Source organism: Molothrus aeneus, chromosome 3, assembly GCF_037042795.1.
Source record: "Molothrus aeneus isolate 106 chromosome 3, BPBGC_Maene_1.0, whole genome shotgun sequence".
In the NCBI taxonomy this organism is placed as follows: Eukaryota; Metazoa; Chordata; class Aves; order Passeriformes; family Icteridae; genus Molothrus; species Molothrus aeneus.
Genome location: NC_089648.1, coordinates 88,190,366 through 88,213,017, shown reverse-complemented (window position 1 = coordinate 88,213,017; position 22,652 = coordinate 88,190,366). Strand labels below are relative to the sequence as shown.

The 22,652-nt window shown below is 39.9% G+C and overlaps 1 protein-coding gene across 3 annotated transcripts in view; it reads right to left on the bottom strand.

The window, feature by feature from the left end:
• ZNF451 (zinc finger protein 451) overlaps positions 1–22,652 on the bottom strand; it is a 33,376-nt gene that overhangs the window by 2,537 nt on the left and 8,187 nt on the right. For 2 of the 3 annotated variants that reach the window (XM_066547324.1, XM_066547323.1), the window contains exons 6-14: positions 22,372–22,522; positions 20,908–21,034; positions 19,377–19,530; positions 17,308–17,455; positions 15,129–16,780; positions 13,967–14,101; positions 10,803–10,933; positions 9,490–9,676; positions 1,383–1,457 (exon numbers count right to left, since the gene is read on the bottom strand). In XM_066547324.1, coding sequence (XP_066403421.1) covers positions 1,383–1,457; positions 9,490–9,676; positions 10,803–10,933; positions 13,967–14,101; positions 15,129–16,780; positions 17,308–17,455; positions 19,377–19,530; positions 20,908–21,034; positions 22,372–22,522 — 2,760 coding nt within the window. The remainder of the gene's footprint in view (positions 1–1,382; positions 1,458–9,489; positions 9,677–10,802; positions 10,934–13,966; positions 14,102–15,128; positions 16,781–17,307; positions 17,456–19,376; positions 19,531–20,907; positions 21,035–22,371; positions 22,523–22,652) is intronic. The other variant, XM_066547325.1, reaches the window with a different exon arrangement.

The window sequence follows — 22,652 nt, the reverse complement described above, 5'->3', positions numbered from 1 at the left end:
TGCATTACATTTAGGTTGTTTTGGGCACTAATTGCTTGGTATTAGTGATCAAATAGCATAAATTTGACAAGGTTTGTACACACAGCAAATATTAATATAAATAATATAGCTGGAAAAATTAAAGCAGCTTTCAGACACATTGTCATTCATGAATTATTCATCTTCTGCTTTAGGAGGACACAAGCACATCCTATTAAAAATAAGGATCTGTCTATTCTTATGAAAAAGGAAATAGAATTTTAAAACTTTAATAATTGTTGGGCTGTTTTATTTTGAGATTTGGAACAGAGATCATATCACTGACTGCTCTCTCATGCGTCTGGACTTTCCTGTAATGTCCAGAACTACTGATAAAAAAAAGAGTTGCTTAAAGAAAAATATTACATGCCCACAGAAACAAACAAAACCAAACAAAGACTGAAAACCATCTGCTCACAACTGCTTGCATTAAAATATGTTATTTAGCCACTAAGCCTGTACAAAAATACAGAATAAGGTCCAAGCTGTGACTCATCTGAAGCCAGGGTGCTTCATAAGGTCAGATGCCTCTGCACTGCAGCATCAGAAGAGGGACCTCCTGCATGCACCAAATGCCACTGCTATCCCAGTACTAGGGGACCTGAATGCACCAAATTTTCAGTGCTGGAGATGAATGCTGGACATTTAAAAACAGTGTTTAGTAACAGCTGGTAAACTTACAACTGAATAAATTCTGGGAACATAACATTCAGTAATCAGTTTTATCACTGAGCTTGTACAACTTTCTTGGGTTTTTTTAGTTTGTTTTATTTCCATCAGGTGGAGGGGCAGAATCAAGTCTTTAACAATAAATTATTCTCAAGTACACTGTGGTCTGTCACCAAAAATGCATGACTACACTGAACATCACCAGTAAGCTCAACAGCAGAAGGATGAAAACAATTTCAAATAATGTAAAATAGGATGTGAATGGACAGATGTGATGCTGATTCAACCTTGTGCATAACTCCACAGCTCTTTCAGGAGACCAGAGTGCTTTATTGTGAAATGATATCTAATCTTGAATTGTTTATTCAGAAGTTGAACTGTTTAGTCAATAGTTCTGCTCTGAGACAACACAGTCATATTAAACTGGTACAAAGTGAACTCAGTCAAGTCTTTAATTGACTGGCACCCTGTGGTGTCCAATGAAATAGATTTTTAGTTTGATAGCATACTTTTCAGGTTACAAACTTTTTATACTTATAACTCATCACAGCATTCTTCACTACTCAAGTCTGCCCAACATAATTTAGAGAGTATTCCTAAGAGGTCACTTGCTGTAAAACTGGTTGTAAGTTCAGTTTCTGTATCTTCCATAATTAATAGTGCTCTTGAACACAGAAAAGTAAAAATTGACACACCTTCTTCTTTCTTTGTTTCTTCTAAGCTCCGCTTCAGTGTTTCTTTCATATCTTCATCCTCTTCACTATCTGAACCTTAAATGCACAAATGAAATAAATGACACATTGCTTCTAATAAAGATATTAACAGCCTCTCTTGCATTTCTCTTACTGTAACACCAACTGATTTGAAGAGTACACCTGTTATGATCTAAAAAAAATCAAGATAAAAATACATTCCAGTGGTAGTTTAAGACAGCAACTCAGGAGACAGTTATTTTTCAGCTATCTCCTTCCCCTTCTCCCCACAATCTAGAGGCAGATGGCTTTAATTTTTTTATTATGGTAAAGCAGCAACAAGAAATAATAGGTGCAGAAGCTACTGTGTCAACTGCATTTGTGGGGGTTTTGGTAATATTCAGTTATTAAAAATGACTCACTTTCTATAAATTACTCACTTTCTATAAAATGTATCAAGGATTTAATTGTGGGAAGAAGTGCCTTAGTGTGTCTTTGCCTTTACATGACTGCAGCTGTGTTTTATTGCCCAAATACTGCATTTGAACAATGGAGTGCTAAAACTCAACTGAGCAGTGCAATTCAGCAGATGTTGCTGTTCAAGTCTCATATAAACAGAAGGTTGATAGACTTAGTTTAATCTGTTAATTCATCACAACCCAGCCCAGCCAAAACTCCACAACTTTTCCCTTTCTTAATAACACTCTTCACAAGGCTGGTTTCCTGCTCCAGAAGAACAGCTTTATTTTGAAGTGTCTAGTGTACCTGAAGTGGTGTGGGGTTTGGCTTGGTTAAGTTTTTTGTTGGTTGGTTTTTTCCCCATGAAACAGAGGCACAGTAAAGTACAGGTTAAGAGCCAAGCCCATGAGTCACGTTATGCATTCATGCTCCTGCTACAGGCTATTGCTATTTTGGGAGATGGTCTCTGTAATGAGGTCTTACAGTATTAGTAATCAGCAAGGTCTCCTGCAGTCATACCAACAGAAGCACTCCCCTTAAAGTAATCACATTTATTAATACATCTATATACTTCTGATTACATTAACCAACAAAGAACTTTCTGATATGGCCATCTAATTTACTGACTGTGTGACTTCTGGCATTTTGAATTACCCAACTTAGCTATTCAAATTGTCAGGTAAGCTTCCAAAATTTGTCTTCAAACCTCTGACACACAACCTGTTTGAGCAGAACCTTGCTGACATTCCCAATTCCAGGAATAAAAATTCCAACAGCTGGTGTCAAACAGTGATCAGCAGCCCAAAAATATACCAGAAATAGATAATTTAAATGATATTTCTCACTTACTTGGCAGACTGACTGTGAACTCTTTTTGGAGCTGCCTACTATTTCTGAGCAGAAGAGATACTAATTTTGACATCATTTTCCAAAGCAAAGGAAAGAAAAATCCACACCCCCTCATCCCCCAAAGCAGTCACTACAATTACTAATGAAAGGGAGGAAAAAGCACAAAGGAAAAGCTTTTTGCAAGTGGCTTCTCCCTAATTAACTATCCTTTTAATCTTCCAGCTTGGAAGACATGTCAGACCACTCTAAAAAGTTTTATACCTGTTAGAGGTGGAACAGTTGAAGCAGTCACTCCCTAACTCAATTCTTGGCTTAGTACACATGACATAAAAACACTTCCAGGGATGGGGCACCCACAGCTTTTCTGGGCAACTGGTCAAGTGCCTCACTACCCTCAAAGTAAGTAATTTCTTCCTACCATCTAATCCAAATCTTCCTTCTTTTAGTACAAAATTATTCCTCCTTGTCTTGTCACTATCTGCCCACGTAAAAAGTCCTTTTTTATAAGGCCTCTTTAAATACTGGAAGGCCACAATGTGGTCTCCTCAGAGCCTTCTCTGCCCCAGGATGAACAACCACAACACTCTCAGCCTTTCTTTCCAGCTCTCTGATCATCTTTGTGGCCTCCTCTGGACCCACTTGAACAGATCCATGACTTTCTTGTGCTGAGGACCCAGAAGTGGACACAGCACCCTTGTGGGCTCTCATGAAGCCAGAGTAGAAGGGCAGAATCCCCTCCCTTGACCTGCTGGCCACTCCTCTTTTGATGCAGCCCAGGATGCCATTGGCCTTCTGGGTTGTGACCACACACTGTTGGCTCATGTCCAGCTTTTCATCCCTAGACCTCCCAAGTCCTTCTCCACTGGCTTGTTCACATGCAGCTCTTCTCCCAGGCTGTATTCATGTCTGGAATTATCCCCACCCAGGTACAGCACCTTGCACTTGGCCTTATTGAACTTCCTGAGGTTCTCACAGGCCCACTTCTCAAGTTTGTCCAGGTCTTCCTGGATGACATCCCATCCTTCAGGTGCAACTGCACCGCTCAGCTTCATGTCATCTGCAAACCTGCTGAGGGTGCCCTTGATTCCACTGGCTGTGTCACCAGTAAAGAGACCAAAAAGCACCCACCGGTCCCAAGACAGAGTCCTGGGGGTCACCATCTGTCACCAGCCTTCACTTTGACATGGAGTCACTGACCACAGCTCTCTAGCAATGTCCATCCAGCCAATTCCTTATCCACCAACAAGTCCAGGCAGGTATCACAGCCTTCCCTTGTCAAGCACTGTGGTTGCTCCATCATAAAAGGCCACCAGACTGGTCAGGCAATGTCACAGAATGGTGGAGATTGGAAGGGACCTCTGGAAGTTGTACTGTCCAGCCTCCCAGCTCAGTCAGAATCATCTACTGCCCAGGACTCTGTCCAGATAGCTTTTGAGTACTACTCAAAAGACAATGTAGTGGGGAGCTCCAAAATTGTTAGATATGACCTTACTGAATAAAGTGAAAGGATCATCTTCCTCAACCTACTTCCAACAATCTTCCTAATGCAGCCCGGGGTACTGTGGGACCTCTCATCCACCAGAACCTACATTAGCTCACGGTCAACCTGCTGTCTACCAGGACCACCAGGTTCTTCCCTACAAAGCCATTTCCCAGCTGGTTGACTCCTGCTCAGCATATATTGATGCTTGGGGCTGTTTCTCCCCAGATGCAGAATTCTGCACTTCCCTTTGTTAAACTTCATAAGATTCACTGTGAGTCCACTTCTCCCCTGTCAAGGTTCCTCTGGATGGCAGCACAGTTCCTGTGGTGCACCAACTGCCACTCCCAGTTTTGTGTCATCAACACACTTGCTGTAGGTATACTCTGCCCCATCATCCAGGTCATTAACAGACATTAAAAAGGATCAGCCCCTGTACTGGGACACAGCTGGTTCCTGACGCCCATGCCACTGATCATGTTCCAGGTCAGGCTGTTCAGCCAGTTTTCAATCCACCTCAGTTTTCTCATCCAGCCCACACTTCATCAACATATACTGCTGAAACTGCTTGCATCTTCTAATGATGAGATGTCACAGCTGGCATCTTCTAATTTTGAGAAACCAGGTATGTCCTATTGCTCTTGTTAAAATCCTTAGCACATCCTATAGCTCCCAACTCCTTTGGCGTCAGAGGAAAAGCAGCTGCCCAGTTTCAGAGGCAAGAGATCTTAAGATCTCTTGTACTCTTCTCTACTACATTTTATCAAATACACATCAGGTAAGAACCTCTGACTGTACCTGTTCTTTCAAAAGAAATCCTACTGCTCACTACTGTGCTCACATACTGACATTTTCTTACTGGAAGAATTAGAAAACAGGAAGGCAAACTCCAGATGAATTTAGAGCTCAGAGTGATTTTTTGGCATTTCATGTCTTTGAGAAACCTCTTCTGGGGAGAGACTGGTAACTTTCACAGAATGTAAGTGCCACCCACTGTCCTGCCATCAAAGCAACACAGCCTGAGTTTGGATTAGCTGCCCACACAGCTCAGGGTAACATTCCCCCACTACGTCTTATTCTATATCCTGCCATTAATCTTCTTTGGCAACCACCCAGTTACCACCAACCCTTTCATAATTTCCATCAGGTTTAGCACCAGAGACTCAACTTTCCTTCCCCAGCCTTCCTCCTTGCTCCCTTACCACACAACACACCTCTTGTCTCCTGTACAGTCTCACACCCCACCTCCACTTCCCTCCTAAAATACTCCTTCTCTTAGTCTTTTCAGTAACTCCCAATCTCACCTGCCCCTTTCCCATTCCAATGCTCAGTGGCATTCACATCGCACTTTCTCTCCAACCACTCACACTTCTCCTCTTACAGCTGATGTCTGGAGTTTTAGTGCTACCTTGTGGATACCATTTGTTAACTCAGTCAGGATCCCAGGAATTTCCTAGCCAAAAGCTTTAGCTCAGTACCCCACCCTTACCTTTGTTAGCAACCACATTTGGTATGTGTAGCCATGCTGCCTTTAAAATACTTCCCTTGGCTTCTAGAATCTTGTCTTTTATTCCTTTTTTCATATGCCCCGGGAGGATCCTTCCCACAAACTCTTCCCCAATACTTACTGCTCTAATCTCTCTTCATATTAAGGTAATATCATCTGTAAATGCAAGTACAGCTACTCCCTGCTGAGGGTTACCACCATACAAGCCCTCTCTTCCTCCATGCAAAGCAAGCTTCACTCTATGTATCTCTGCCTACAGTTGCTCATTCAAGTGTAGGACAAATAAAAATAAAGCTCTCAAGCTGCCACTCTCCTCCAATTGCATTTCTTGGAAAAGGTGGCCAATATAATTATTAGTCACTCAGTCTTTCATCTAACCTTTATCTTAGACTCCTCTCTCAAATTCAAAGCCAGATTTAAGCTAAGCCTCAAGAATTTTTTTTTGTATGATCTGAGTGGTGAGGTCTTCCCAGTTCATCCACTGGCCTCCAATTGTTGAGACTCATTATCTTAGGTGTCAGTACATCGCTTTCTCCCTAGGGCAGGAACATACAAGAGATGCCACTGACATACCAAACCCAGTGGTAACTTCCTGCTGTAGCTAACACCAGGTTACAGCTGAAGCGTGACTTTCTTATCACTCTCTACTGCAATAAGCTGTGGCTGCTATAGTAAAGGAATATATTACTGGAGAAACTATAATTCATTCATGGTGCATCACTCTGCAGATGCTCATGCCCCTCACATTCAGTTTCACATTCAGGAAAGCGGGGGCTGGAGGCTGTGATTTGCAATCTGTGTTAACTGCTCGTTTGGAAAAAGCAGAGATGGGACAGATGCAGCATTCATACTGGACCTGAAACTGGACCACACAAGGATGTTCACCCATGAAAATCTTCACTATGGAGAAGCAAAGCAACTATTCTCAAGGTCTTCTATAAATTTGCTCTTCTGTCCTCTTAAATTATTTTGTTGGCTGTAGGTAAAACAAAAGATTTTGGCCATAGTGGGAGCTAGGAAGCTTGGGAGCATTCATTAAAATGAACTGAAATCCTGCTCTTCCAAACATAAAAACTCTCATGGAAGCTGCATTTGGTAATATTTAAACATTTCAGGCAAGAGCAGCAGATTGAAGACGTAGGCTGGCAACTCCATTTGAGCACAGGGAAATGTACTTAATGGGTCAGTGAAAGAGCTATGGTGGCTATCTGGCAGACAACACTACGTTCAGTACACCACTGACTCTGACAGGCTCATGAAACAGACTGGCTCTTCAAAAGAAAGGACAAGAAATACTTTCAAAAATTTTTTCTTATTATTTAAAAGAGTCTGTTTTACATAAGAGCTCAGTCACTGAAGGGTCTCATTTGAATATAACCGGGAGAAATACAGTTAAGCTAAAGACTTACACAAAAACAACTTGTCAACCAAAAAGTTGTGGCATTCCTGTCAGTGTCCAGATGGATATGATGACCACAACCTACTATCAGCTTTGCCCTCAACATTGTCCAGCACTCATTAGAAGTGTACTTTCAACACACAGGATATCACCAAGACACAAACAATGGAATAATGATATTTTTCTGCATGCTACAGGTTTTTTGTTACAAAAGAAGACATTGAAAACTCTTCTCTTCTGCCCTTCCCAAACCATTCGGTTAATATGCACGAAGCTCTTATCATGTGTTGTGGTTTCACCATAAAAGCAAAAACCTTCTTCATTTATGAACTCAGGCTTAGCAGCAGCAGCGAACAAGTAAGAATGCCTACTCTTGTCATGCCTCAAAGGAAGTTCAAGCACCTCCTCCAGCCAAGGGTTTCCTATAGTAACATACAGTTGGTATCATATTGCAACATATGCAGAAAATTTAATTTTCATTACTTATTTTAAAATAAATGCAGTACTATAGTTCCCACAGCAGTTGTGCTGGTAAAACAGTTCACAAGATGCACCTGTCAGATTGCCACATCCAAACACAATCCAGCTGCTCAGAAGCTAATGATAGCTCTGTCAAGGTGATTTAGGGAAAGAGCTTTCTCATTTTGCAGCTCATACAATACCAACAATGGCCTGGTATTTTTCAACCTGATTCTCTGTCCTGTTTCTCACTTATTTCTCTCTCCAGAATAATAGCCATAGGCTTGAGAAAGTCACAAAGCAAGCAATTCTTGTTTGCATTTCCTTACACTCAGCTGCTTGTCTGTAACAGGTCAACAAGTTATACCAGCCTATGATACACTGCATGACTTTCCTTCTCAACCCTCCAATACCAGTTTTGCCACATTAAGATCTGTAAATGATGGCTGATGCTGCTGTGTACTATGTGGTGGCTTTATCCTTTTAAAGAAAAACTTTATAATAAACTGTTGGTAACAACATCATCCCACAATGCAGCAAATGCAGACCTATTACTAACAGTGAATTCTCTAATATTATGTTTTAATACATGACAGGGAGACAAAGGCAGCTCTTGCTGTCTGGGTCCCCCCCTTGCTGACACTGACTAAAAAAGAGAACAATTCTGTTCCTTACAAGTTTGTTAAGGAATGCTAACAGCCAAAGGAATCACATGTCATTCCATCAATTTCCTGTTCAAGAATTTTTTTTTTAATAATGACCACACGTACAACTCAAGTGGAACACACAATGAGCAGCCAGACAGCAAGTTAAGGTTTGCAGCCTCCAGGTAGGGCCAATTACCACAATAGTAAATATTAATGTAGTAAAGGACATTGAAACAAGTGTTAAATGAAAAAACTTCTTACGCCTGGGGTGGCCAGAAAACTCTGCAAGCACCTTTTCTGTATCAAAAGCACTTAAATCCATTCCACCTCACCACATATAATATTTTTTTTCCCAGAAAGCTATTTAATTATCCTATTTTTTCCCCTTTAATCAGTCAATGCCAATTCATCATTCAGAGATAGCACTCCACTTCTTTGTGGAACAGCAGTACCATGTTATAGCCCTTATAAACCTGTATCAAGACTAGCAGTGTAAATTTTCAGAAAACAGTTTAGGGCTAATTCAGAAACAACTTTCTCTAACATACTCTGAGTTTAAAACCCTACAAAACCACAACAAGAAGCCAGAAAAAGCAAAAATGTCTACAGAGAAATGTCAAGTCTTCCAGGAAAACAGCAAAATACTTTGAAATGCTGATAAGTATTAAAACTCAGCTCAGCTCTGGTACCCTTTGCATGAAAATGAGCTGGCTCAATCCTCCTCAATTATCCTATATAAAACCAGTGTGATCATTTTAGCATGCCATTAGAATCTGGCACTTTAGAGAACTCAAAAACTTCCACTGTTTTTTTCTCCAAATGGGTGTGAGAGTTGTGCCAGTGAAGACACTTATCAAATGATAGGAAGTAGCCAGGAGGTCCAAGTTAAAATAGACAGAAGTATTTTGAGAAATAATGATGCTTTAGCAGGGTCATATTTGTTTCAGACACAGAATAAATCAAGCCAAACAGATCTGAGAACAAATTGATAACTATGCACACAAGAGTGCTTCAAACAGCTTCTCTTGAACTAGAAAGGAGTCTTCAAACTCAAACATCAGTTTTGTCTCCTGCTATAATAAAGAATACGGGGATGACAGTTTTTTACATTGAATAAAAATGCTTAATTAAGTCTGTTTTCAAAACATGCCCAAGCATCATGATTTTCTAATCTATTATTCATTGAAATACCACTACAATAAAAGAAGCACCAAGCAACAGTTTATGTTACCAGTGTAAGCGTTCAATTTTTTTTATTGGAAAGAACTACCAGTATACTGGAAAAATTGTGTTTAAGGTTTACTTTCTACCTTTTGTTGTATCTGAAATGCTGTTTAGCAAGGCACACATCATGTCTCCTTCAATGTGGTGAGGATTCAGGATGCGAGCTGACCGCTGGGTCATTTTAAATTGGTTTTCCAGTTCCAGGAAGCTTTTGTCTCCAGAAAGAACAGTGAAAGGAATTTGCTTGGGCAGGTGCTCATCCAGACGACCTGCCTGTACAAAACAAATAACAAGTGTTGAACAGAGATCATATTTTTATCTCATGGCATTTGCCTGGCTTTGTGCAAGACAGGTCTTCATTGGAAAGTATTCGACAGCAATTTATTCCTGCGCTTATGATCCAAGCCACATTACCCCACTGTGAAAGGCACTGTTTCAAAAGCTTGATGCTCATTTCTTCTCTATGCACAATAGATACTGGTGATGGCTACCAGAACAGTACAGATGGAGTATGGAACAAATTCCTAAAAAGCAGCATTTTAGAACTGTCTCTACATAAAACAAGTCATCTCTGCAGAGCATTTTAAGAGTAACATAAAAAGCATGATGAAACATAAAACCACTGTTGCAAAAATGTGCTTATACAGTTAGACAGGCAGTAATTTATTTAACTGATGAAGCACTATAAGGCCTCAAGCTGCACCAGGGGAGGTTTAGATTTTCACTGAAAAGGTTGCCAAGCATTGGAACAAGCTGCCCAGAGAGGCAGTGGAGTCACCATCCCTGAAGTGTTCAAAAATCACATGGATATGGCACTTAAGGACATGGCTTAATGACAGTAGTAGTGCTGGGTTAATGGCTGGATTTAATGATCTAGAAGGTCTTTTCCAACCTTAAAATCTACATTAGGAACACGAGGCCCCGTGGCAGCCCAGATTCCTGTCCCTCACCAGCACATCCCCAACCCTGCCAAAGCCCAAAGTCTACTGAATAAAGGCACTGCCCTTTGTCAGTTCAACAGGGTCTGTGAAACCAGCACCCATTCAACTCCACTGTAAAGATGGCTCGAGATTTGGGCTACTTAAAGAGAGACAAAGGAGTTACATATCACTCTTAAAGAGAAACTGTAACAAGTGCAGGATTTTTACTCTTCATTCCCTAACCAGCTCCCTTCCCCTCCACAACAGACTGTTGCTCTATTCTGGCTAATTTTTAAGTCACTTCTCAACCACCTTACTCCACTCAATCCAGGTTTATCATTCTTCATAGGGGACACAGAAGTGTCATGGAAAGAATCTGAAAATGTCATCTGCAATTAGTACTTAGTATCAATAGCAGATAGCATCTGCCACCCTTCTCTGGGTACAGGACACAATAAAGCAAGCGTGCCCTAACTTACATGAACACAGAGAGCAAAGTCTGCTGCTTCTCTTCTGGTACTGCAACGTGGATGAAGAAAGAAACATCCAATCCTCTTAAGATAATTGTAAATTTTGCAATGCACTGGAGGCTTCCAGTTGCTGTATCCTCCTATACAGTGAAGGGGAATAATATTAATAATAATAAAAACCAAACATGAAAAATAAACAAACCATGGCTTTGGGTAGAAACACCTCTATGAATTAAGAATGCAAGAAGGCAAAAGCAAATATAAAACTGTCTTTAAAGACAGAATTTATTCTGACCAATGTGAAAGCTAAGAAAAACATATAACCCAAATCCCCCCAGCCCTCTTGTTCTTTCGATAGAAGGCAAAAAAGTATCATGCTACTCTATCAATTTTGTACAATTTTTGTTCCTTCAAATCCTGAAAAGCTTATCTTCTAGATATCATGTGCTTTTAGACACAAGGATGTGTTTTTCTCCAGTTTGAAGCACAGTTACAGTTAATGTGCAGAATCAGAAGAGCTCTGGAAACACAGTACAAGTACAGAAATGCTTCTCTTAGGGAAACCTGTACTAGAGGAGTTACACAGTCATCATGTACTGTAACTGCCTCATACATTCCATCAGAACTCATTAGAAAGAGGATCCAAAATCTGGAGTAACAGCTGAGAGAAATGCTAGAGTCCTGACAAACCCATGGATGCAGTTAAGGACAAGCAAAATGAGGCTACAACTGGGAAGAAAGTGCAGGAATTTTCTAAACAGTATACTTAGCATGTAGTTACAGGCTAAGAAAATAGGTGGATAATAAAGATGAGCTGAGTACAGACAAAACTGGTACCAGACTGAAACAAGTTGCAAGGGAAAGGAAAGAAGCAGGAAGTCTTTCAAGAAGAGAGGAAAAACCAGAGGAGTTTGCCCCATAAAAATACATATGGCACCATAAAAAGGCAAGCAAATGGAAGGACCATTTGACCAGAGTGACTAAGAATCTTTTAACATTCCAATGGCTAACAAATAATGGGTCTGCAACATGGAGTTGCAGACAGCAACAAAATGTTGCTTTATCTGCTAGATGACAGAGTGGCTGGATGTAGGAAAGAATTTTGGACAGAAAATGAAAGCAGTCATTGATGGCACTTCACATGAGGACATGGGAAACCAGTGTTCAAGTAACCAGGCAGCAGAGGATGGTTTACATCAACATGTCCACCCACAGTCTGACAAAGAAAAAGCATTCCTCAGTAGATTCCTCCTGTTTCCCCCCTGCCTTTTCAGCCTAATGGCAAGAAGATGATCTCAAAAATCATCACAAAGATTTATTAAGAGTCTACACAGAAATGATTTAGTGGAACCTGTCCATAAGAAAAAAAAATGCTATTTGCAAGTTGTTCTTGTCTGCCCTCAGCCACTGCTATTTGGGAAAGACTTGTATTTACCAGCCCTGTTTTTTGGCTGCATAAATGTGCAACACAAGCATTTGACCAGGGCAGCTGAAAACAATGACAGACCTCTATTTATGTCATTTGTTAGCCCACAAATGGATGAAAGACAACTGAGTATCTGAAGACAGAAACAATACAGGGTCCAGACAATACAATGGAGGAACTCAAAGCAAAGCTAAGGCTGTACTAGAAAAAGGAATAATAGAAATAATGCAGATATATAGTATAAAAATAATAGTTAAAATTCAGAAATGTTGTTTGGGAAATGCAGGAAAAAAATGTTGCTGTATTTTCACAGGTTAAACAAACAAGAATAGCATGCCTCAAGTAACTATACAAATCATTATTATGAGAGGGTACCTACAACAATAGATTCAGATGTGCCTAGGAGCAACCTTAGTGTTCAAGCTCAAAACCAACATAGTTGACACTAAAACTGGTAAATTTTTCTTTAATATGAATATGGCCCATTTTATTCACAACTAACTCTTTAGCATATTTGTTTAGTTCAGGTGCTTAAGGGGCCATTCCCATGAGGCAGCCTGCATGCAGCAAACCCATTTAGGAAGTAAGGAATTGAGTGGTGCTGATATGGGCTGTGCTGTGCCATCAAGCACCTGTGTTTGGAACATCTCTGGGCACAAAACTCCTAACAAGTAGGTAACAGATTACAGGTTCAGGAGTACAGATGACTGAATCTCTAGCACTTTACAGCTATACTTGCTCTGCCTTCATCAACTAAATGGAAAATCTGTTTCTAAAAGGAAAAAAAAAAGTGACCCAGGCATCAACAGGCCTTTCTGTACAAACTGAGCAGCATGACAACTCTCAGCTTTCAGAATAGCCTTGATTATCTTTTAGGGGAAAAGATAATGAAAAACTCTTAGCAAGGAAGCGCAGTGCAGTAGTGTTTAGCAAGTGTAAAACATACCTGACCTACAAATCTGGTAAGATGATGCCTGTGTTGTTCCAGGCCATAAATATTTTAACACTATCCCTTATCTATGTTTTACTGAAGAAATCAAAGTACCACAGACAAAATAATTGTAAAGCTAGATACAGAGAAAACCTGTAGAAAAAGCATGAGGTGGACAAGCAGTTGGTTCAAAACCAGTTAAATAAGCAAAAACATCAAGTTAAATGGATGCTACTGGCAGACTTTGTAAAATGGTATCATCTTTAAGGTCCCTTTCAACCCAAACCATTCTATCATTCTATGAAAGCCATGACAATGTGAGTTCCATCAATCACTGGTATCTTTAAGATGGGACATACACCTATTGTTATACAGGATGACCAGGACCACTCTCTATAGAACAGGCCAGAGACAGAACAAAATTAAAAGTCTAAGAGTGCAAAATCATGCCTTCTGGAACTAAAAATACAAACCAAAATAAAAAATCCCAGCCTTAAGAGAAGGACTTAGGAGTTAATATAATCTCTGAGTACTTTGGGTGCCCTAATAATTATGAAAATATGATACAGCTGAAGTAAGTTCATAAGGCAAGCCAGAAAGACTCCTAAACAGTTCTGCAATTCTGGAACTATTCTACAAGGACTAGTAGGAGCAGTGGAGGTTTAGATGGAATCTGAAAAGTTCAAGAAGCAACTTTAGAAGCTTAGTGCCTACTTGCTCCTACTCTTTATTCTCTCAGATTCAAGGAATCACTGCTTGAGTACATGTGTAGACTTGTTAATCTTATCTTTTAATTTACTTCAAACATTTTTTTACCTTGAAAACCCCAGATAAATGTCCCTTGGTTCAGGTTAGCTGGCAGCTGTGTGAAAAAGCTTCCCCAGTTGTCCAGATCCACCAACACAATGTGAGTCATGGTACTCAGATAGTCAAGATCAGGAAGTTCACCATCTTCAATGGGATAAAAAGGACACATTAAAAATTCATGTGACTTTCTGATCAACCAACTTGCTTTTGAAAACTCTTGTAGACACATATGTAAGTGAAAAGTCACAGAAGGAAAAGCTACAAAACATGATGTCATTTGGTGACTGCATAGATTTAAAAAATCAACTGAATTAGCACTTAATAATGCACAAATTAGAGAGAAAAGTAGAATCTGGCTATATGATGGTGTAGACCTGGGTAGTTTTATGGTAAGCACAGAGAGCTGTTGTCCTGCACCAAGACACTTTAATAACTCATTTAATATCCAGCTGTGTACCCCTGACGATGACAAGTCTCTGTGACATTCAACTGCTTGCCTGCATAAAAGCACATAAAATGTTTAGATATGCACTCTTTGCTGTACTCCTAAAATAAATGTCTACCTCTTAATCAAAAGCATTATGACACCACCAGTAATCAAGAGACACTTTCAATTTTTGAACACAAGCAAACAATACATACTGGGAATATAAATTCTCAGCTGATGCTGCTTTTTTGGCAAGCTAAGAAAGCTGAGATGATGGCATAACAGCATTGCCCACACAAAAAGCACCAATAGGCTCATAAATATTTATATATATAAAAAAGGCAAGTTTCTTTTGAATGTGTATGATCGATCACTTTTACACTTCTAGGCATTAGATCCCTAATTGGGATGTTCTTGATGGTCCTCTTCCTTTTAACACCAAATTATGCTCCAAACTAATTTTAAAATCAAATATTTTGGTCTCAGAATTTTCACATCTGCCTTTTTGTTTGTTTTTTTTTTCCCAAGACTTCATACAAATGGCATATAACAATAAATTGTGGAGTCTGAGTTTTGGAAATTCGAGTACTGAGAATTCAGTATTTGAGAAATAACAAGTAGTAAATTCTGAGCTCATTTATAGACTGGATGTAACCAAATGGTATGTGACATGTACTGACAATGAAACAGTGTGTGTTAAGGATAGCAATACTTTTCTAATGCTGAAAGAAATTTTCTACATACTTTCACTAAGTTCTTCAGAATGTTCTAAGTCCTCATTTTTTATTTTCTTTCCCTCTATTGGGCCCTGCAGAGAAGAAAACTGTGGTCTGTCCTGAGTTTTGGATGGAGATGCTTGAAATTGTTGCCTGTGAGGTTTTCTGACCACACAAGCCCCACTTGCTGAAAACTTGAAGACTGAGTCTTCTGATTCTGCTGCAAGGATTGACAGATCAGGTTTCTGCAAGAAGCAGTGTTTCATGTGATAGTGCTGATGCGCACTTTGAAGATCATCAAAGTTCTTGTTGCACGCAGCACATCTAACAACATATATCTCTTCCTTAGATTTTCCTGACTTGTGGCTCTTGAGATGACTGTTCATATCAGCAATATTCTGTGCCGTGGCAGAACACAGGCAGCATCGAAACCATAAGTTTCCTTTCTGCAGCATGGCTTTCTGACAACTCTCATGATCGTTCCTCCTGTTTATTTTGGACATGTAAGTGATCCGGCAACCGCAGGTTAGGCGGTCTCCTTGTTCCACTGGGAGGAAGTCCTCATCCTTTTTTATTGACAGTTCCATCTGCTCAGGCACAAATGTATAGTCCATGCTATGAAGTGTCTTGTAATGGATTAGAAATTCTTCCTCTGTGTTGAAGAAAAGATTACCACAAAGGCCACAGAAATATTTAATCTGCATCTCCTGATTACGATGCTCTTGGAAGTGCCGCTGTAGAGTTCCTACCTTCCGAAAATGATTTCTACATATGCCACATGAGTACCTGTGAAATGCATGGCTTTCTAAGGACATGCAGTGCTGTTGAACACTCTCTTCAGACTCAAACATCTCCTCACAAATGCGGCACTGCCATTTTCCCACAACAGGACCACTTTCAGGGGACAGTTCCATAGGGCCAGAAATGCAGTCTTTATCTCCACCTGCAGAAATGCTCACTGCATCAGAAGCAGATGGCATAGGTTCGTCTTCTACAGCTTCTTGCTCATAGTAGTAACTATGCCCACCATGAAATTCAGTTACATGTCCCATAATATCCTCTTCCCTAAGATCTACAGAGCATGCTCTGCACCAGAGAAGAAAATTAGTCAAGTGTGCTCCTCCATGGAATCGACTCATATGCAGGCGGATAATGCTTGAATTTTCAGCCAGCTTTCCACACACAGCACACTTGTGACAGATCCTATTTGCTGATAAAATGTGCTTTTCTACTGATTCTTCTGTAAAAAACTTTTGAAGGCATTCACAAAACCAGGCTTTTACTTTGGAAGCACTACCTTGACTTTGGTTTGCAACTTCATCTTCACTTTTACCTTCTGAATTACTCCTCCGTTTTGAAGGACTAGACCCCGTTTCACTGGAGGACTCATCTGGACTCAAGTGTCTTTTCAGCAGTGGTCTTGACCGTTCCACAATGTGGGCCAAATGAGACTGACTTTTATGTTTTCCATTGACATGGCAGAACATCAAGATTGACTCTTCCAGCGTAGTAAAAACTCTAATGTTATGTTGAGTCGTTTGTTTGTGTTGGGTCATCTGATTCTTATCAGCAAACAGTTCATCACAGTTCTCACAGTGACCTTTCATTTTAAATATCTCTGCAACTTGGGAGATGCTTTTCTTTGACAGTGCCATGGGCCCAGAATTATAACAACGTGTTCTAGAATGGATAAAAAACAAAGGAGGTTATATCACCACCTGAAACATTTGTAAACTTACAGAGGTACTCGATATTTTACCAAGTAGCTACAGCAGTAAGTGCATGGAAACAGGGTGCTCTGTGTACTTTAACCCACCTACCAGCTTGCTAACAAAACCATGCAATGTATACTTAGTCTCTGAAATTTGAAGAGAATTAGGTGCTAATTTCCAAAACCAGCATGTAGATTGATGCTTATGTTTTTGACTGGACATTTTCAAAATCAAATGCTGTAAACTTAGAAATAGTGGAACAGCAAAAAGCTTCTGTTGTTCTCTTACAGAAAATACAAAAAGGATCTTGACATTGATCAGCTTTCTGCAGTGGGGTAAAGTTAAGGGGGCAGGCTTTTGATTGTTCATTCAGAAAGTCAACATTCAGATGGTCCTAGCTGCCCTGAAATCCACCAGTGTCATTAAAAGCACGTTTGCATACCTGTCACTGATCTATGGATGTTCACATTATAAGAACAGCTTCCTTTCACAAACCTGAAATGAGCTGTTAACTCCATATGTGAGCGCAGTATCTTGAAGCAGGACATACATTTCACTTGGAAGGAGACCTCTTTACACAGAGATATCAAGAGGTTCTTTGCAAAGGATGGAAAAGGTAGTGGATCGCCAGACTTCACTGCGTCTGTAAAACAGAATGGTGCAACCACAGGTTAGAGTTTTCCAATACAATTTCAGCTCTCTGATGACATTATTACTATTGTTACTTGTCTGTCACAGGGTTCAGAATGCAAGTTAACAAATGTCAGCTAAGCTACAGTAACTGTGCAATGGAAGCTGTAACTAAATCCTGAAATTTTAAAACTTCTGTAACTATCTTATACCTGAATCTGTTTGCAGTTTGCTTTTTTGGACTTGGTGACTGATTTTACTTCCCTTTTCCTCCTTCTACAATGCCAGGTCAGTATCTCTTTTAGAAAGGTTCTTACCTTCTCCTCCTCCACCTATCACCAGCTATCTACTCTTACTAGATAAAATTTTGTTTTAAGCCATACAGTATTTTTTCTGAAAGATCACACAATTTACTTAACACGTTTCCCACATACCCTGACCATCTCTTTCTTTCTTTCTTTCCCATCCTTAATGTTAATTCTTAAATTTTTAGATGCAGGACTTTGTGTTGTTCTGACTATATACTCCACAGGTAACTCCTAGTACCAGCAGAATAAGAAAATTCTACTGAAAAGATAATGGAAAATGGTTTATGGGTTATATATTGTTCATATTCTGCACCTTAGCAGCCAAATTTTCTTTGACTTTTCTGTTTTAGTAGATGTGATGATCAGCAGGCAGTAATTTGAGGTTATGCCTTTCAGCTAACTTCACTGGCAGATCTCAGGCCTGCTGATGATTATTAATAATGAAGCCTAACCAATGCAAAGTAAAAAATGGAGCACTCGATTTTTTGTTCTGAGTTAAGCACTCTCCAACTCTAAAGAAGAAAACACTAACTTGTGCTTCTAATCTTTTCAAAGCAATAGCTCACCAGTAATCTTTTTTAAAACCTATGACCTGAATTTAAAAGCATCTGCAGTCATCACATTCAGAATTAATAGCTTATTTGAGAATAAAAGTCCATTAGAGTGATAATGCATAAGGGAAAGTATAACCATGCAGCTGACTGTAACTTCACTACAAGAAGGCAGCAGTACTGACTCAGCCTGCAGGGGATTCCTTCAAAGCCTGCCTTTTCTGTACATTTCCTGCAGCCACTCTAGGGGACACCAGAAGTCAAAGATACATTTATGAAGATGAGCAATAACTCTATGAATCCTTTTGGCCACGTAGGCTTGTTCAGACAGTTGCAACATCTAAAACACGGCCACTCAGCAGTTCAGCTAACAGTGAAGTAAATGCTTTAATGCCTATTGCTTATGTCAAAAATTAAATCAGTACAGCTATGTTGGGCATTTAACCCTGTTTGCAACGCCATGATCAGAGAGATCTTTCCTCTGGACTTTGTTAGGCATGGTTCAGGATGTTGCCAGCTCACAACATAACCAGCATTTCAGCCTTCAGCAGCCATGTAGTCCGTGCAAGCCATCAGACCAGCAGCAATGTTCTAGCTAAGCACTCTGAATTTGCAATTATATGGAGAAGACATTTTAACAAGTCTTTGCCATCAGGAATGCAAAGGGCACTGACAAGAAAAATAGCCTCCAAGCATACTAGAGTAAGGGGAAGGAACTCAACAGCCACTCTGACTGGAATTGAAAAGAAATCTATGTGTTTTGCTGTGAGTCTCTATCAACAGGCTAAATGTAAAGTTATTCAGGAAAGTAGTTGCATGGAGTCACTAGAGGATGAGAAGCCTATATGAGAGACCCAACAGCATCTCATTACAGCAAGTGTGATAGAGGATTTCTACACAAAAATATCAATTTCAAAGCATCGCATTTAAGATCTTAAAAGAAAAATAAGAATTCATTAATAACAAACTTTAAAACCTTAAGCTTTTTTACTCAGCAGATGAATATAAGTCAGTTCCTATCTTAAGGATGAATTATCAGAAAAAATTAAAAGCAGTACGCTTAGTAGCAACATACCACTCAGTTCAGAAACCTGGACGATGTGTTTCTGTTGCGACATATGCTGCCAACACTCATCTCTTTTGGTGAAAAGGAGGAAGCACTTTGGGCATGCAAAGCACTGAATATGCTGTGGAGGAATACCTTTTTTATGCCCATCATTTTCATTTAGCTGGAAGAGAAAATGATCAATTTAGGAAAAAAATTAAGTGAAGAAACCAGGCCCAGTTCTCATGTCCTCCCATTCCTCTCTCATTTCTGTGCTAATATTTTCACTTTGAGGTTTTCAGCTACTACATCTGTATTTACCTAAAGCCTACTCCTCTGCATTTCAGCTCCCAAGACACAAGGAAGTGGCCAAAGTACCACTGTCAAACTGAGCTACATCAACCCTTACTACACTGGCCATTTCTCCATTCCCTTCTTGCACCACTGGGATCAAGTACCTTCCCAGGGACTATGGGCTCCAGCAATTCTTAGCTATTCCCTTTACCCAGGCTCTCAGAAAAAGCTCCCTCTGTCATTAAAGCAGCTGTTTTACCTCATGTCAGTTCTCTTCTAATCTTGCTAACCTCTAACTCACCAAAATGCTGCTCCTCAGAGTAGCCTAAAAGGTCTGTGTCTTCTGTAGAAGTCAACTCCTTCCACCAGCTTTGCCTGCTACACATTAACTTCAGAGCTCTGCCTTCAGGGCAAAAATCCTTCAGTTCTGCTTCTGATATTTTTGCTTGCTTTCTACATCACTCCAAGAATCTTCATTATATGCTTAGAGCTCTGATTAGGATTATCTCCCCACTCCTTACATATCAAAGTAATCCCATCTTCTTGCTGTCTGCAGGAGACACTCATTGCCCTTCCCCACCTTGGCTGCTACTCCTGCTAATGTCCCTGAACAGATGAGAGGCACACAGCTTTGAAGCAATGGAAAAAGAGCAGGGACACACTACAATGCAGTCTTTCAGCTTATCAGGTATGACTAATTATCAACTTATTACTACAAGCAAAATTTAGTCTGATTTTCAGAAGTCTAACACTTCCCCAAATTTAATGCAGCTTCTGGAGACTTGGTGAGAATATTTGTTATGAAAACACTCCATTTTGAAAATGCTATCCACTATCCAATTCAACACCAGACTGCTTAAATAAACACCCCCCCCCCCTCCTTTCTGCTGCTTCTCTTTGCTGTCAAGTTATTTCACCCTAACTTCCTGCCTCTACCTTTCACAGTTCTGGAAATGCAGAAAAAAGGGGATATGTATCAACAACACCAATAGATGGACAAGAGGTTCAAGACAGAACTATGGTCCTCTTGAAAGCATACCAAAAATACAACCTAATGGTCACATCTAAAAGGAATACTGTCAGGCTACACCAGCTGTTTGAAACACAGCAGAATCAGAGAAAACAATCTTGAAGAGTAAAAGAGAAGAGAGGAAGAGGGTTAAAGAAAAAACAAAACAAAAAACCCACCAAAAATCAATGTATAATTTTAAGTCTTAAACCCTCTACTACATTCAGTCAGTTGAGTTATTTATCCTTATGCTCTTGCCTTAGATAAAAGATGATCATTGTACTGCTGAGAGGTTGCAAATCTTTCACAGCAGATCACACAGGCAAAAGCATTATGTGCGGGTCCATGTAATGTGACTGCTGGGTCACAAGGAGAATGATCAAACCTGGAGAAGAAGAAATAATTAGCAAACTAGTCACCTATAAATAGTCAAATAGCTTTTTTCAATGGGAAAAATTCTGTCCTTTGAAGCTATCAGACAGAAATTCCCTATCTAACCAATCTAAACTATAAAAAATCCTTACTTCCCCTATCATGAAATGCATCCTGCACAGAGATGATTCTCCCTGCAGCTTATGTGTTAAAACAGCCACTCGAGAGAAATCATACTGCTTTTAAGGGAACTAACAAAATCCTAATTTCCTACATAGACATTTTAATAATTTATTTATTTTTATCTCCCTGTACTAGCTCTGGTTGGGATGGAGTTCATTTTTTTGTAGCAGCTTGCATGGTTATTGTGTTTTGGATTAATGAACAACAGTGTTGATAGCACAGAGAAGTTTCAGTTATTGCTGAGCAGTGCTTGCAGGCTGTCAAGGTCTTCTCTGTTTTTCAGATTGTCCCACCAGCAAGATGTTGGGAGACACAGCTGGGACAGCTGACCTCAAATGGCCAAATGGACATCCCACAGCATAAGGCATCATGCTCAGCATTAAAAGTTGTGTGGAGGAGAAGGAGATAGTTGGGAAGACAAATGCCATCACTCCAAGTAACTATCACATGTGATAGAGCTCTGCCTGTCAATTCCTTATTTTGCTTTGCATGTGCACAGAGTTTGTGCTTTACTTATTAAACTGTTTTTACATCAGCCCATGGTGTTCCCACCTTTACCCTACACCCCACTGGTGTGAGTGAGTGAGCAGCTGTGTGGGGCTGAGCTGCCTATGGGGGTTAACCCATGACACTCTCCTCAACTTCTCACCATCCTGCCTATGGACACATTCAGTAGTTAAAGGGCAGCATCTGCTGGAATTGAACACTGACACACTGAGCACTGACTAGCAATATCAGCTATGAACACACAGCCTATAGCTTTTGTTCCTCTTTCCCTGCATTAGGGGCTTTTCTCTTTATCTTACCATCAACTTGTGTAAGTGAGCCTTTTGGTTTATTTCAAGTTTGGATGAAGTTATAACTAAACTGGAGTACAGAAATCTGACTTCTCAAAAAACTCAGATATTAAAAAATGCTCAACAAGAGGAAGACAAATTCTGAATTAAAAAAACAAACCACACACACCAAGTAAAAAACTAAACCAAATCATCAAAAAAAACCTCCACGAAGCTCACCTATATAAACTGTAACATATTAATTGGCCCTCAAAATGGAGCTTTGTCAGTACAGGCAGTTTAAAGCAGACTTCATCCTGATGTCCTAAATTAGAGCACATTCTCTATATTATTACTCCTTGCACTGAATTCTTGCAATGTATCTCCTTACCTTTGAAGGTGACCCAGAAGAAGATGCACATTATCAAACTGTCTGTTGCAATGCATCACAGGACAACATTTGGGTCTGCTGTTGACTCGAGTCTGACCTGTCCTCCTAAAATTATCCCTTCTTCCACCATTAACAGAGCCTGGTTTCAGACCTGTGTTCCAAAACAAAGTACTTAACCAGAAGCTGAATTACAGAGGCTTAAGAAAACAACACACAAGCTCTAAAACATTCCAGAATCAAATTGCGGTGATTCTTAAAAGCAAGCTAACACTCTGTCCTTC